This window comes from Anomaloglossus baeobatrachus, chromosome 4, assembly GCF_048569485.1.
Source record: "Anomaloglossus baeobatrachus isolate aAnoBae1 chromosome 4, aAnoBae1.hap1, whole genome shotgun sequence".
NCBI classification, from domain to species: domain Eukaryota; kingdom Metazoa; phylum Chordata; class Amphibia; order Anura; family Aromobatidae; genus Anomaloglossus; species Anomaloglossus baeobatrachus.
The window spans coordinates 335716509-335732384 of NC_134356.1; the positions used below are offsets into that span (position 1 = coordinate 335716509).

Below are 15876 nucleotides of genomic sequence, written 5' to 3' on the forward strand. Positions count from 1 at the left end.
ATTGTGTTTTCTAATCATTCCTCTGCTTTGGGCTCATGTGAGGATTATAGAGTGTTTATTTAATTATACAAATTATCTCTCCAGGAATAGAGACACACTCTAGTGCAGCGCCACCTATTGGAACTAGCGATCCTAAAAGTCAAATGTGGATTTTTAACAATCCTTTGCATATGACCTAGGATATATAAGCCAGATCAGAATCCCAATTTGCAGACACGGTGTTTCGGGGTGCTTGCCCCTCGTCAGTGCAAAGTATGGGGTGTCTGATCTGGCTCATGAGAAGCTTTGTGGGGACCACGGGGAACACTATTCTCATTCAGGAGACTTTGCAAGCCAGTCTGGCTGCCAGTAAAGTAAGGGGACTTATAGCTGCCACGCCCCTCTGGGGAATGTTCAAATTATCTCTCCAAGAATGGAGACAAACTCTAGCGCAGCGCCACCTATTGGAAGTAGCGATCCTAAAAGTCAAATGTGGATTTTTAACAATCCTTTGCATATGACCTAGGATATATAAGCCAGATCAGAATCCCAATTGACATATGATATATTTAATTATAGACACTCAATTTATTTCCTCTGCCTTGAGTACATTGGGGATACAGAGTGGTTATCTGATCAGACAAATATCTACAAAATTGATCAGACACTGTGAATAAATACACACATGTAAGATCCTGGTGGTGGAACCTCTGGGCCGTGCACCGGACTCCTCCAGTGGAGCAACCCGGAGCTAACCCCTATACAGTGACTGTCTGGTCACCCCGCCAGAGGGCCTTGATGCACGGTAGCCGAAGCACTCGCTGTACAGGAACAGTCCGTCCCGGGAAAGAGGAAGGAAGATGTCCCTGAGGTCACAGGGCTCAGGTGGTAGTCCCGATAACAAGGCTCCGGTCCAGGTGTCAGATGAAGATGACAGGCGGGAACCGGATCCAGCTGGACAAGAGGACGGAGGTCACCACGTGGAGCTGGGGGTCGTAGCCGGGTCCAGACTGAAGAAGATGGTGGAGTCACCGACAGGAGTTCCGCAGCAGCCGAGGATAGAACCGGTTGGCATCACAGGACAGGCTCTGCGAGACAAACGAGGGTTAATACTGGACAAGGCAAAAGGAGACCTGAACTCCTAGCTTACTAAACACGTAGAACAGGCCCCGCCCACTTGGAAGAAGAATCCTCTTATACCCTGTACCTGTAAGCCAATATCCTGTTTTAGGACGCTGGCCCTTTAAGAGAGGGTCAATGACCGCGTGCGCCCTAATGCACATGCGCGAGGCCCGAGTGCCAGAGACCAGGGAGCGGCACTGAAGAAGCAGGAGTGCTGGGCAGAGTGTCCTGCGATGCAGAGAGGCACCTGGAGCGAGGACGCATGGAGGACGCCGGCGAGGGAGAGGGAGCAGGGTAGCCATGGAAAGTGGGAGCGGGGACCAGAGTGGTGAGCGGGGAGCGCCGTCGGGAAGCGGGGAGTGCCGCACGGCGACCAGAAGGCACCACATGGATACCAGAGAGCACTGCACGGGAATCGGGGAGCACCGCACGAGGACCGGGAAGCTCCGCACGGGAACCGGGGAGCGTGACAGTACATAGCACTTTAAATCTATACTGACGCACTTTATTGAAATACTGTTTGAGGCACTAAGCACTTTATTATAAGAATATTTTTTGTGCATGTAATGGGGCATAAATTATATAATTTGAACAAACAATGTACATAAGACATTACTGCGTCTAATTCATTGTGTCATCATTTTGATATTGCCTATATTTGTGTGTGATGAGTGATTGAAATTTTTTTCTGCAGTGCAAATAATACATACTCCTGCTCTCCCCTCGTCCCAGACCAGCTGCACTTTCAGAGTTCTTCTCTCCACTACCTCTTCAAAAGAGTCAAGATTGCAGCCAACAGCGGAGCTTGCCTTCTTGATAAGATTATTCAGCCTATTAGCATCAGAGACCCGCACACTACCAACCCAGCATATTAGTGCAAAAAAGATGGCACTTGCCACTACCGACTGGTAGAACATTTTTAACATTTTGCTGCACACATTAAAAGACCTCAGTTTCCTAAGGGAATACAGTTTGCTCATCCCGTTCTTGTAGACCCTCTCTGAGTAGCATCTCCAGTCCAGTTTGCTATCCAGGTGGACCCCCAAATATTTGTAACTCTCCACCTGACCAGCAATAGTGATGGGTAAACATTCCATCTTTCTCCTGCTATAGTTGGCCACCAACTCCTTAGTTTTCTTAACATTTAGTTGTAGATAGTTACCATGGCACCAATCCACAAAATTCGACACCACCCTTCTATATTCCTCATCACCCTGGTCCCCCCTAATACATCCGACTACCACGGAGTCATCCGAGAATTTTTGAAGGTGGCAAAAATCAGTTTTATACCGAAAGTCTGATGTATACAGTGTGAATAGAAAGGGCGCCAGCATCGGTCCCTGAGGGGCACCTACACTGCTCAATAATCTGCTAGACACAAATGATCCCATCTGTACAAACTGTGGCCGATCTGATAGGTAGCCAGTTATCCAATTTCTCATCCCCTCCTCCAGCTTCATATCAGTCATCTTTTTGTGTAGTAAGAGTGACTGCAGGGTTTTAAACGCGCTCGAGAAATCAAAGAACATCGCTCGTACAGTGGTTCCATCCTTCTCCAAAAATGAATGTACAGTATGTAACAGAGAAAGAATAGCATCGTCCACTCCCAATCTATGCCGTTGGGGATCAATAAAAGCCCTCACCCTCGGACTCAAGTGAGCAAGCACTAATCTTTCCAAGGCCTTCATAGCATGAGATGTTAAGGCTACAGGACGATAGTCATTTAGGGATGCAGGAGAAGTTGTCTTGGGTACCGGAACCAGACAGGAAGTTTTCCATAACACTGGTACCCTCTGTGTTTGTAGACTCCTGTTAAATAGGTGTGTAAAGACCATTACACAACTGGTCTGCACAGACTTTAAGGACACGTGGACTGAGTCTATCTGGCCCTGCAGCTTTGCCAATGTTAAGTGTCTTAAACTGCCTCCTCACATCATTTTCGGAGACTCTGAAATTAGTCTGCTCATTCTCCAATATCAATGTTGCAGAATTTGCACCAGATCCATATCCTCTGTCAGTTGGCATTACACATGTATTGCTAAATCAACGGAAACACTCATTCATCTCATTAGCCTTGTCCAGTTCTCCTCCCCCATGCTCAGACCTCACCTTAAACCCAATCAGTAATTTCATTCCTGACCAAGCCTCCCTGGAATTATTGTGGGACAGTTTCTTTTCAAGTTTAATTCTGAAGACTTCGTGGGCCTCTTTTATTTTATACTTCAAGTCATGCTGTATCATTTGAGACTTTTTCATTTTTGCTTGTAGTGCAAAAAATACAGTTTGCCTACCTCCGCTCCCTTTCACGCATTTTATTTGCTGTAAATTCAGCACTTGGGGTGTTTATTTTAGGTCATTTATTGACGCCCTGTATGCACTCAAGCACTTTATTTGTCCCCAGTAATTGTGTTTATGGGAAATATCTGATTTTAATAGATTTAATAAAATTGAAGTTTTAGGGGGGGGTTCTTTGTGTTTTTCTATCACCCCATATATCCATTTTTTATGGTTTTTGAAGCACCTAAACTTCTTGAATGTGATTTTGAGTACTTTGAGGGGTGCAGATTTTAGAATGGTGTCACATTTGGGTATTTTCTGTCACCTAGGCCTCTTAAATGTGATGTGGTGCCTAAAAAAATGGTTTTGCAAATTTTGTTTGAAAAATGAGAATTTGCTGATAAACATTGAACCCCTCTAACTTCCTAACAAAAAAAAATGATGCTTCAAAAATTGTGCTCATGTAAGGTAGAGATGTGGGAAATGTTATTTAGTAACTATTTTGTGTGCCATAACTCTATGTTTTAAGGGCATAAAAATGAAAAGTTTGAAAATTGCAAATTTCCAATTGTTTTACAAATAACACAAAAAATATCATCCTAAACTTATCACTATGGGACCCCAAAATAAATCCATTATATAGCGTATTAGCCCTTATATAGCCCCCTATAATCAGTATGAGCCCTCATGTAGCATCTTTATATACAGTGTGAGCCCCCACATAACCTTACTATATACAATATGAGCCTTCACATAGCCTCTTATACACAGTATGAGCCCCCACATAGCACTTCTATATACAGTTTGAGCCCCTACTTAGCCCCCTATACAGTGTGAGGTCCCACATAGCCTTGCTATATACAATATGAGCCTTCACATAGTCTCCTATATACAATATGAGCCCCCACAGACCCTTCATTATACAGTAAGATCCCCTACATAGCACCCTATACAGTGTGTGCCCCCACAGAGCCTCTCTATATACATTGAAATAAAGGAAAGGCATTTAAAGATAACCGAGCTAATGCAGAAGATGAGAGGCTCCACACTCCAAGGTTGATTCAAGTACCGTATTTTTCGTTTTTTAAGACGCACCAGATTATAAGATGCACCCCAAATTTGTAGAAAAAGAAGGTGAAAAAAAATATGGGGTCTGTTTTATAATCTGGTAGTGTCCTACCAGGGAGAGGGGGCAGCCCAGATACTCACTGCGGTCTCTGCTCTGTGCGGGGCTGGTGACGCCGCTCTGTGTGGGGCTGGTGACGCCGCTCTGTGCGGGGCCGGTGACGCCGCTCTGTGCGGAGCTGGTGACGCCGCTCTGCTCTGTGCAGGGGGCAGGGAGTCACCGGCCATTCTGAAGATGTCGGCGGTCTACGGTGAGGGCTTCAAATAATGGCGGTCATAGTCGGCGCGTGCGCAGATGACAGCTTGAGCTGAGAGCTCCATCTGTCCAGGCGCTGACTCTAGGCACCATTATTTGAATCCCTGATATCTTCAGAATGACCGCCCGCTGAGCAGCACAAAGCAGCCGCGCGCTAAGCAGCACAAAGCAGCCGTACACCGAGCAGCACATAGCAGCCGCGTGCCGAGCAAAGCAGCCAAGCCGCGCACAGAGCAGAGCCGAACAGAGTGGAGCCGATGCACACAACAGCGCCGTACTGACAAGCGCCGGCAACACCCGATAAGCTACATTCAGATTTTAAGACGCACCCCTCAATTTCCTCCCAAGTTTTTGGGAGGAAAAGTGCGTCTTATAATCCGAAAAATACGGTAGTTTTATTCTAGCTCGCATGAGGCTTTTTCCAAATATACACTATAGATCTGATAAATGTTAGCCATAAAGCAGTCCTACATATGTGTTCTGACAGTCTCTATAAGAACAGGTTTGTGTCCTCACTTCCACCAGCCCTGGTACAAATTGGCATATGATGGAGTATGTAGAGTCACTATCATGGTGTGGCCTCTTGTATTCTTGTCAAAATGCAGATTTTTAAACATGAATATAATTTGTGTATACATGTTTCACATGTTCCACAGGAAAGGAGATAAGTGTGTGATCTTTCCCGGAGGTCCCTGAGTTTCCTGTGAATGGAGAGGTAGCACGCGCTTGTGACCACCACTCTATCTATTGTCTAAAGAGTACCTCTCATATATTTGGTCATAAATTGTTCATAAACATGAAAGCAGGAAACTAATATAAGGAATATATCATTGGCTTACAGGAGACTGTTCTTTCTGGAAATATTCAAGAACCTCCACAATAACCAGTATACTAGTATATCTGTAAAGGCCACTATATATATATATATATATATATATATATATATATATATATATATATATATATATATATATATATATATATATATATATATATATATATATATATATATCTCAGGATTCAACAGGAGAGGAGAGGTGAAATATCAACTTTAAATAATCAAGGGATCGGAAAAGATCAAAAAGCACATATTGGAAAGATGATTTTGAATAAAGAATATTTAACAGGGTTGTCCACAACTGGAAATGCTCCAGTTCCTCAGATAAAATAAAAACCCCATATACTCACCTGCACTTGCGGTGTTCCAGTGATCCTGACACTGTGTTAACACTGCAGCCTATACGGGGCCACTAATGGGCTGCAGCCATCACAGATTGTGTCATTACAGTCTTTAGGGTACTTTACACACTGCGATATCGGTACCGATGTCGCTAGCGAGCGTACCCACCCCCTGTCGGTTGTGCAACACGGGCAAATCTCTGCCCGTGGCGCACAACATCGCTAACACCCGTCACACGGACTTACCTTCCCTGTGACGTCGCTCTGGCCGGCAATCCGCCTCCTTTCTAAGGAAGTGGTTCGTGCGGCGTCACAGCGACGTCACACAGCAGCCGTCCAATAGCAGAGGAGAAGCGGCGATGAGCGGCTGGAACATGCCGCCCACGATGTGTGCTGCCGCAGGAACGACGAACAACATCGTACCTGCAGCAGCAATGATATTAAGGAAATGAACGACGTGTCAACGAGCAACGATTTTTCACGTTTTTGCGCTCGTTGATCGTTGCTCATTGGTGTCACACGCTGCGATGTCGCTAACGGCGCTGGATGTGCGTCACTAACAACATGACCCCGACGATATATTGTTAGCGATGTTGCAGCGTGTAAAGCACCCATTTGTCTCAGAGGTTCCATTTGAATTCCATTTTTGATTGATTCAAAAGAAATCCCTCAACGCACTGCATACAAGTAGAATGTACTGAGCCTTATATTTATGTTGTGCTGTTTCTGTTGTTCTATTGGAATAATAATGAATAAATTCACTTTGGGGGTTTACCTTTCATTTTTCAAAGGGGTGTATAACTACACTGTCAGCACTGATTTGACAATGTCAGACTGTGTCTGCACATCCTTAAGTGTTAACACCCAGTTGTCAACTTTTTTAATACATTTATTTCATACGTATATGTAAGGAGTTAGACTTGTTGTCGCATTCCCCCTTGAAGACACCAATCGTGTTATTATCATGTACGGGTATTACACCTATGATATGGTTAAAAGGTACTGCAACTTTAAGAAACTGAGCTCCCCTGTTGTTCTTCATGTTATGGACTGGCTAATTCAGCCAGCGCTTTCTCCACTGGATTGCAGACTTGAACTAACCAAGCCCAAAAGTGCGGGAAAGAGAGAAAGCACAGCTGAAGAGTTTGGGCAGGAACAGGAGAAGTTGGATTGCCTGAGAGATTAGAATATTTCCGGTGTTCTGTCTGAGAGTGGCAGTTTGGGAAGAGGTACATGCCGGTTGCGAGAGCTACTGTAAGCCGGACCGTCAGAGATCCCTGACGACTGACAAGCGAGTACTGGACCGAGATGTTACTGAGGACAGTGATTCTGAGGAAAAAGAAGAGTTCCCTCCTGCCCTGCAAGGAGAAGTGTGCACCAATGAGAATCACTGCACTGAGCTCCAGGGAGTGGACTTGTCCCTCTTCAACTGTACCATGAGTCGTTACTGGTGTGCGCACTTAATAGAGCATAGTGTAGGCCTCAGTAGCCAGAGCACGGTAACTGCACAGCCCGAATAGCGGAGGCCACCTAGGTTGTTAGGGCAGTGTAGTTGAGAACACTTTGTGCTTGCCTTGTTGCATTGTGGAATCGATCTTTATAATAGCTGGGGCTACGTATAGTTGGGGCACTCCAGCTGGATTCTGCAGGGTGTTAAACTTGAACTGTTACCAGATCACTCAACTCCGCTCACTTGCATAAACGCTTATCTCCTGCCTTTGCATAAAGCTATACCCTTGTTTCTGCCACCTTGTCTTGCATCTCGTAATTGAATTCTCCACAACGGTGGCCCCTCCGCCATCGCTACAGTCAGGTGATGTAATGTGAACTATGTTATGCGTCTTTGTAGAAGTAATGCATCCTGTGAATTGTATTATATAGTAGTGTTGTATGTCCTTTGCTGACAGTAGGGTCAGAGATAGTTAAGTGTTGGGACTAGTCCACAGTGGGAGTGGCTAAGATGCAGGGAGAGTGATGGATTTCTGCAGAGCTCTATAAACCATGATCCAAAAGTCTTTATTAATGAGACAAGTCAGGCAAGCTGACAGGTCCTCTTTAACTTTCTTAAATTATTCCAAAAGTGTTTGCTTCTAATTTACATAAATATTTACATTTGTACACAATTCTTTATTCAGTAAGCAGAGTAATAACTGTAACTTTATTCCTAGATCTTTACAATTGAAATGTCATGAAAATGTGCAGCGTGTGTAATCCAAACAGCAATGGCAGCTGTATTATCCAGACACAAACCTCCTTTTCCAGCGAGCATGTGCACACTTCTATTGGAAACATCTGGTTGTAATTTCATTTCAGAGTAGAATAATAATAAAAACAATACTCGATTTAAAGCTTGAAAGTGTTCGACTAGTTAGCAAATTCTTTCCTCGCTGACTTGTGGATAAACCCTAAACTGCATTATTATTATTATCCTGTAGTTCCTGTGCTGGGACAACCCCACCCAAAAAGAAAGCAAGTCTTTCATTTATGATGCCTGTGGTCCAAGAGCTGAGATATGTGTGTATGTGCAGTGTTTGTGCGAGTCTGGAGCAGTGCATACATCAGCGGCCCATCAGGGGATAGACGAGAATGTCCTGCTAACGGAGAGGACTTTGGAAGTAAACTCAACATTTCTACTAAACTGAAGACTGAGAGTAAACTTTGCCACGCTCAGCTATTTTTACTCCTACTGTAATATGGATACAGATGTGAAACGCTTCTGCTTCTGAGCCTCCCTGTCTGAGATGATGAAGGACACTAAACATACAGGTCCAACGCAAACTTCATGAATTTGGAAGAGATTGGAATCCTTTATCATTTCAGAAAAGTTTACCTCGGCTGGGTCAAGTTTCTGCCTGACTGCTTAAGGATTTTACAGCATGCAAGGAAACTGGAAGCTGGGTGCTGATAATGGGGATCCATGCCTGATCACATCAATATGTTGTCTGGAAGAGTTCTAAGCAACGTGGTGGAGTAGAGGACATGGGCTGGAGACGCAGGTATTGCCCCAGTCCTGTATTCATAGCTCTCTTTGTGGCACTATGTATCTTCTATCAGTGCTTGTCTCTGTTTTGGAAAAACACCTCATGGACTAAGGATTATGACATAAGGAGAAGTTTGGGTCTACTGGAGGTGGCCACACAGAACAAGGAATGTCTCTATACATGGGACAGCATAGTCACAAGGATAAAGGACGTGAGTGGTCTATCTTTTCATTTTAGTATCGCTTGCTACTATATATTTGTGTTGTATCGGGCATGCTATCAAATATATACAGTACTTGGTGCTAATTTGCATCCTATATTGCAGCACTAACAAGTTATTGGCTTTCTAAAGGGGTTGTCTTTGAAACAAAAAATGCAAAAATATAATGTTCCGGTAATTTAATTAAATTATATAATTGAATTATGACAAATTAAGATATATAAAGGTTCAATAATCTTATGTTTTGCATCTTGTATTAAGAAATTTTCATCTAAGAATTATAACGCTTTTGTGTATAGTTTTTTCTGACTTAAAGACAATATGTAATAGGAATAATAATAATAATAGCAAATATTTCCAATTAGAACTCTAGTATAGTTCTCCTGATAAAGTCATATCTCTTACCTCGTGTGCCGGGCATTAAATTTTAGATACCTATGGTTACATCTAATCATATTGTGACAGTAAGTTGCTTGTGGTTGTAACCATGGATACCTAACTTGTAATGCCCTGCACATGAAGTAAGAAACATGACTATTTCAGGAGAACTATACTACATTTACAATTGGAGTCATTTGCTAATATTATTATTTTGCCTAGTACATATTGGGATAGGATCTTGGAGATGAGAATACCCTTTAAGCTTAGATGAGTCAGGGACAAGTATATTATTATCAATTGTATAAAGAGCATCTTGTAATGATGCCGGAGGTTCCTATACTAAAAAAAATGTATGGGCCCTTTTTAGTCCAATCGCTCATCATAATATACAAGGCTACCTGCTTTTGAGGTGGATTTGTGCATTATAATGAGAGATTGGACAAAAAAGGGCCCATACAATTTTTTTTAGTATAGGGACCCCCGACATCATTACAAGATGCTCTTTAACCCCTTCAGCCCCCAGCCTGTTTTCACCTTAAAGACCCGGCCATTTTTTGCAATTCTGACTAGTGTGACTTTGACAGGTTATAACTCTGGAACACTTCAACGGATCCTGGCGATTCTGAGATTATTTTTTCGTGACATATTGTACTTCATGTCAGTGGTAAATTTAGGCCGATATGTTTTGCGTTTATTTGTGAAAATTTCGGAAATTTGGCGAAAATTTTGAAAATTTTGCAATTTTCAAAATTTGAAATTTTATGCCCATAAATCTGAGAGATATGTCACACAAAAAAGTTACTAAATAATATTTCCCACATGTCTACTTTACACCAGCGCAATTTTTGAAAAAAAAAAAAATTCCGTTAGGAAGTTAGAAGGGTTCAAAGTTCATCACCAATTTCTCATTTTCCAACAAAATTTACAAAAAAAAATTTTTAGGTACCACATCACATTTGGAGTGATTTGAGAAACCTAGGAGACAGAAAATACCCAAAAGTGACCCAATTCTAAAATCTGCACCCCTCACTCTGCTCAAAACCACATCCAAGAAGTTTATTAACCCTTTAGGAGCTTCACAGCAACCAAAGCAATGTAGACGAAAAAATGAAAATTTTACTTTTTTAACACAAAAATGTTACTTTAGCCATAAAAATTAGTATTTTCACAAGGGTATCAGGAAAAATGCATCATAAAATGTATCGTGCATTTTCTCCTGAGTACGCAGATACCCCATATGTGGTGGAAATCAAATGTTTGGGCACACAGCAGGACTCGGAAGGCAAGGAGCGCCATTTGAATTTTTGAGTGCAAAATTAGCTGCATTCATTAGCGGACGCCATGTCGGGTTTGAAGACTCCCCGAGGTGCCTAAATAATGGAGCTCCCCCATAAGTGACCCCATTTTGGAAACTAGAGCCCTCAAATATTTTTTCTGTTTGATGTGCACTTTGAACCCCTGGGGGCTTCACAGAAGTTTATAACGTTGAGCCGTGAAAAGAAAAAAATTTTTTTTTACCACAAAACTGTTGCTTCAACCAGGTAGCTTTTTTTATCACAAGGGTATCAGGAAAAAATGCACCATAAAATGTATTGTGCATTTTCTCCTGAGTACGCAGATACCCCATATGTGGTGGAAATCAAATGTTTGGGCGCACGGCAGGACTCGGAAGGCAAGGAGCGCCATTTCACAGCAAAATTGGTTGGAATTATTAGCGGACGCTATGTTGCGTTTGGAGACCCCCTGAAGTGCCTAAACAATGGAGCTCCCCCACAATTGACCCCATTTTGGAAACTAGACCCCTCATGGAATTTATCTAGCTGTTTAGGGAGCACTTTGAACCCCTGGAGGCTTCACAAACGTTTGTAATGTTGAGCCGTGAAAATATTTTATTTTTTTTACCACAAAATTGTTTTTTCAAACAGGTAGCTTTTTTTTCCACAAGGGTATCAGGAAAAAATGCACCATAAAATGTATTGTGCAATTTCTCCTGAGTACGACGATACCTCATATGTGGTGGAAATCAATTGTTTGGGTGTACGGCGGGGCTCAGAAGAGAAGGAGCGCCATTTCACAGTAAAATTGATTGGAATTATTAGCAGACGCCATGTTTCATTTGGAGACCCCCTGAGGTGCCTAAACAATGGAGCTCCCCCACATGTGATCCCATTTTGGAAACTAGACCCCCCCCCATACAAAAAAAATTAGTTTGGCGAAATAAAAAATACAGACATCAGTAGAAAAAAAAAAAAAAAAAAATTAGCGCCTGCCAAGACCAGTGCCAAACATGAGAGCAATGCACGAGTCTCGCATCGCATCATCCACTGCAGTCTGGAAGCGAGCAACTGCGCTGGATAATGCGATGCGAGAGGGCGGGGCGGCAGATGAGAAAGGGCGCAGCGGATGGAAGATGGGAAAGGGCGCAGCGGGTGGAGGAGCGGCAGAGGATGGGAAAGGGCGCAGCGGATGGATGATGGGAAATGGCGCAGCGGATGGAAGATGGGAAAGGGCGCAGCGGGTGGAGGAGCGGCAGAGGATGGGAAAGGGCGCAGCGGATGGATGATGGGAAATGGCGCAGCGGATGGATGATGGGAAATGGCGCAGCGGATGGATGGGAAATGGCGCAGCGGATGGATGGGAAATGGCGCAGCGGATGGAGAAGCGGCAGAGGATGGGGGGGGAGGTGAGATGGGGATACCTACCTTACAGGATGGATCTAGGCAGCAGGATCACAGCAGACAGAAGAGGCAGCAGATGAAGGAGGCAACAGATCGAGGAGGGTGAGAGGGGGCAGTAGATGGAAAATGGGAGAGAGCAGGCAGCAGATCGGGGAGGGGGGCAGAGTCTGATGGGAGAGAGAGATGGCACATGGAGGAGGGGGGGCCCCCGGGGGGAGGGTGGCTTGCAGCACATGTAGGGGGAGGGTGGCTTGCAGCACATGTAGGGGGAGGGTGGCTGGCTTGCAGCACATGTGGGGGGAGGGTGGTTGGCTTGCAGCACATGTGGGGGGAGGGTGGCTGAAGCCAGCCACCCTCCCCCCACATGTGCTGCAAGCCAGCCACCCTCCCCCCACATGTGCTGCAAGCCAGCCACCCTCCCCCCACATGTGCTGCAAGCCACCCTAACCCCACATGTGCTGCAAGCCACCCTCCCCCCACATGTGCTGCAAGCCAGCCACCCTCCCCCCACATGTGCTGCAAGCCACCCTAACCCCACATGTGCTGCAAGCCACCCTCCCCCCACGTGGGGGGAGAGTGGCTTGCAGCACATGTGGGGGGAGGGTGGCTGGCTTGCAGCACATGTGGGGGGAGGGTGGCTGGCTTGCAGCACATGTGGGGGGAGGGTGGCTGGCTTGCAGCACATGTGGGGGGAGGGTGGCTGAAGCCAGCCACCCTCCGCCCACATGTGCTGCAAGCCAGCCACCCTCCCCCCACATGTGCTGCAAGCCAGCCACCCTCCCCACACATGTGCTGCAAGCCACCCTCCCCCCACGTGGGGGGAGGGTGGCTTGCAGCACATGGAGGGATAGGAGGTGTGGCGATGGAGAAGGGGCAGCCGATGAAGGAGGCGGCGGCCGATCGGGAACAGTGGGGGCCGATTCGGGGGCAGCAGCGGCTGAAAAAGGTGAGTGCGACGGCGGCGGGGACAGTGGCGAGCATGGCGGCGGGGACAGCGGTGGAGCGGGAGCAGCGGCGGGGCGATCGGAGACAGCATCGGAGACAGCGGCGGAGCGGGAGCATGGCGCCGGGGCGGGAGCATGGCGCCGGGGCGATCGGCGACAGCGGCGGAGCGGGAGCATGGCGCCGGGGCGATCGGCGACAGCGGCGGAGTGGGAGCATGGCGCCGGGGCGATCGGAGACAGTGGCGGAGACAGCGGCGGGAACAGCGGTGGAGCGGGAGCATGGCGCGGCGATCGGAGACAGCGGCGGTGGAGCGGGAGCATGGCGGGGTGATCGGAGACAGCGGCGGGGACAGCGGTGGAGCGGGAGCATGGCGCCGGGGCGATCGGCGACAGCGGCGGAGCGGGAGCATGGCGCCGGGGCGATCGGCGACAGCGGCGGAGCGGGAGCATGGCGCCGGGGCGATTGGCGACAGCGGCGGAGTGGGAGCATGGCGCCGGGGCGATCGGAGACAGCGGCGGAGACAGCGGCGGGAACAGCGGTGGAGCGGGAGCATGGCGCGGCGATCGGAGACAGCGGCGGTGGAGCGGGAGCATGGCGCGGTGATCGGAGACAGCGGCGGTGGAGCGGGAGCATGGCGGGGGGATCGGAGACAGCGGCGGGGACAGCGGTGGAGCGGGAGCATGGCGCCGGGGCGATCGGCGACAGCGGCGGAGCGGGAGCATGGCGCCGGGGCGATCGGCGACAGCGGCGGAGTGGGAGCATGGCGCCGGGGCGATCGGAGACAGCGGCGGAGACAGCGGCGGGAACAGCGGTGGAGCGGGAGCATGGCGCGGCGATCGGAGACAGCGGCGGTGGAGCGGGAGCATGGCGCGGCGATCGGAGACAGCGGCGGTGGAGCGGGAGCATGGCGGGGGGATCGGAGACAGCGGCGGGGCGGCGGGGACGCGGGCGGCGGGGACAGTGGCGGGCGGCGGGGACAGCAACTTACCGCTCTCCTCGGCTTCCAGGGACGGTCACAGGCCGCAGATCCACATTGATTGGAGAGAGCGGTCACAAGACCGGTCTCTCCAATCAGAGCTGGGGGCGGGTGAAGCATCGATCACCCAGCTCCAGCCAATGGCCAGTGCTACAGCAGCACTGATCAGGGCTGGATTTCAATGTTCCAGCCATTTTCAATGGCTGGAACATTACAGTGGCTGTAATTGGCTGAGCGGCGTTCGTCAGCCAATCACAGCCTCTGTAGGTTCGGGGAGGAGGCACCACCCCTCCTGAGGTCAGGCAGAGGTCCCCTCCTTCCCGAATCCACCGTTTAAGTAAAGAAATTTCACTCCCCGGGGCTCCGGGACCGCGATTTCGCCAGGACGTACTGAGTACGTCATGGGTCGTTTAGCACCATGTCACCATGACGTACTCAGTACGTCCAAGGTCGTTAAGGGGTTAATAATATTCATGTTATCAAGAGGTGGCTCCCTTACCTCTTGAGCTGCTGTGCAGGGTACACTAATCATTTGTGCACCCTAAAATGATGTCAGTCATGGCTCACTTCATGGTAGAAGTGCCACCATGTTGCACTTCTGTGGTAGATTTTAGGCAGACCCGCCATGGAATAGAAACATACGGGAGAATATTGATTACACCCAAGGGCATGTGATTAGAGGAATAGAGTAAGGACTAGTCTGAAGAAAGCAATGCCCACAGGACTAGTCCTATGTCCCTTACATATGACAAGAAGTTGAATAATGAGCTTTTCTAAAACACAGAGACAGGTTGTAATTTCAGAGGATTTATTATAATGCTACCATGCTACTGTATATATATATATATATATATATGTATATATATATATAGTGGGGAAAATAAGTATTTAATAAGTATTTAATACACTGCCGATTTTGCAAGTTTTCCCACCTACACAAAGAATAGAGAAGTCTGTATTTTTTATCATATTAATTAATTAGCATTTTATTGCATGAAATATGTGTTTGATACAATAGAAAAACTTACAGTTCAAAAAAGAACGTGGTGATCCAGAACCCTCCGGCAGCGTAATTTACGGTGTTGTACCTGGAGTACGACATCTCCAGGTGAGTGTATATAAATACACCTTCCTTTTATCATTAATTTTTGCACACAGAAGCGCCCTCTTTCCCCCTTTTCTCTATACAATAGAAAAACAGAACTTAATATTTGTTACAGAAACCATTGTTTGCAATTACAGAGGTCAAACGTTTCCTGTAATTGTTGACCAAGTTTGCACACACTGCAGCAGAGATTTTGGTGCACTCCTCCATACAGATCTTCTCCAGATCTTTCAGATTTTGGGGCTGTTGCTGAGTTTCAGCTCCCTCCAAAGATTGTCTACTGGGTTCAGGTCTGCAGACTGGCTAGGCCACTCCAGGACCTTGAAATACTTCTTATGGAGCCACTCTTTAATTGACCTGGTTGTGTTTCAGGTCATTGTCAAGACCCAGCCATGACCAATCTTCAATGCTCTTACTGAGGGAAGGAAGTTGTTGGCCAAAATCTTGTGATACATGACATTATCCATCCTCCCTTCAATACAGTTCAGTCATCCTGTTCCCTATGCAGAAAAGCACCTCCAAAGTATGATGTTTCTACCTCCATGCTTCATGGGTGGGACGGTGTTCTTGGGGTTGAACTCATCCTTCTTTTTCCTCCAAACATGGCAAGTGGAATTGATACAAAAAAGTTTTATTTTGGTTTCATCTGACC

The 15876-nt window shown here is 46.7% G+C and overlaps 1 protein-coding gene across 1 annotated transcript in view; it reads left to right on the plus strand.

Moving 5' to 3' along the window:
• The first annotated feature begins 8487 nt into the window (after positions 1 to 8487).
• Positions 8488 to 15876, plus strand: part of CPED1 (cadherin like and PC-esterase domain containing 1) — a 519469-nt gene continuing 512080 nt past the window's right edge. Inside the window, exon 1 of the mRNA XM_075345048.1 lies at positions 8488 to 9130. Within this exon, the coding sequence (XP_075201163.1) occupies positions 8918 to 9130 (213 nt within the window). The 5' untranslated portion in view covers positions 8488 to 8917. The remainder of the gene's footprint in view (positions 9131 to 15876) is intronic.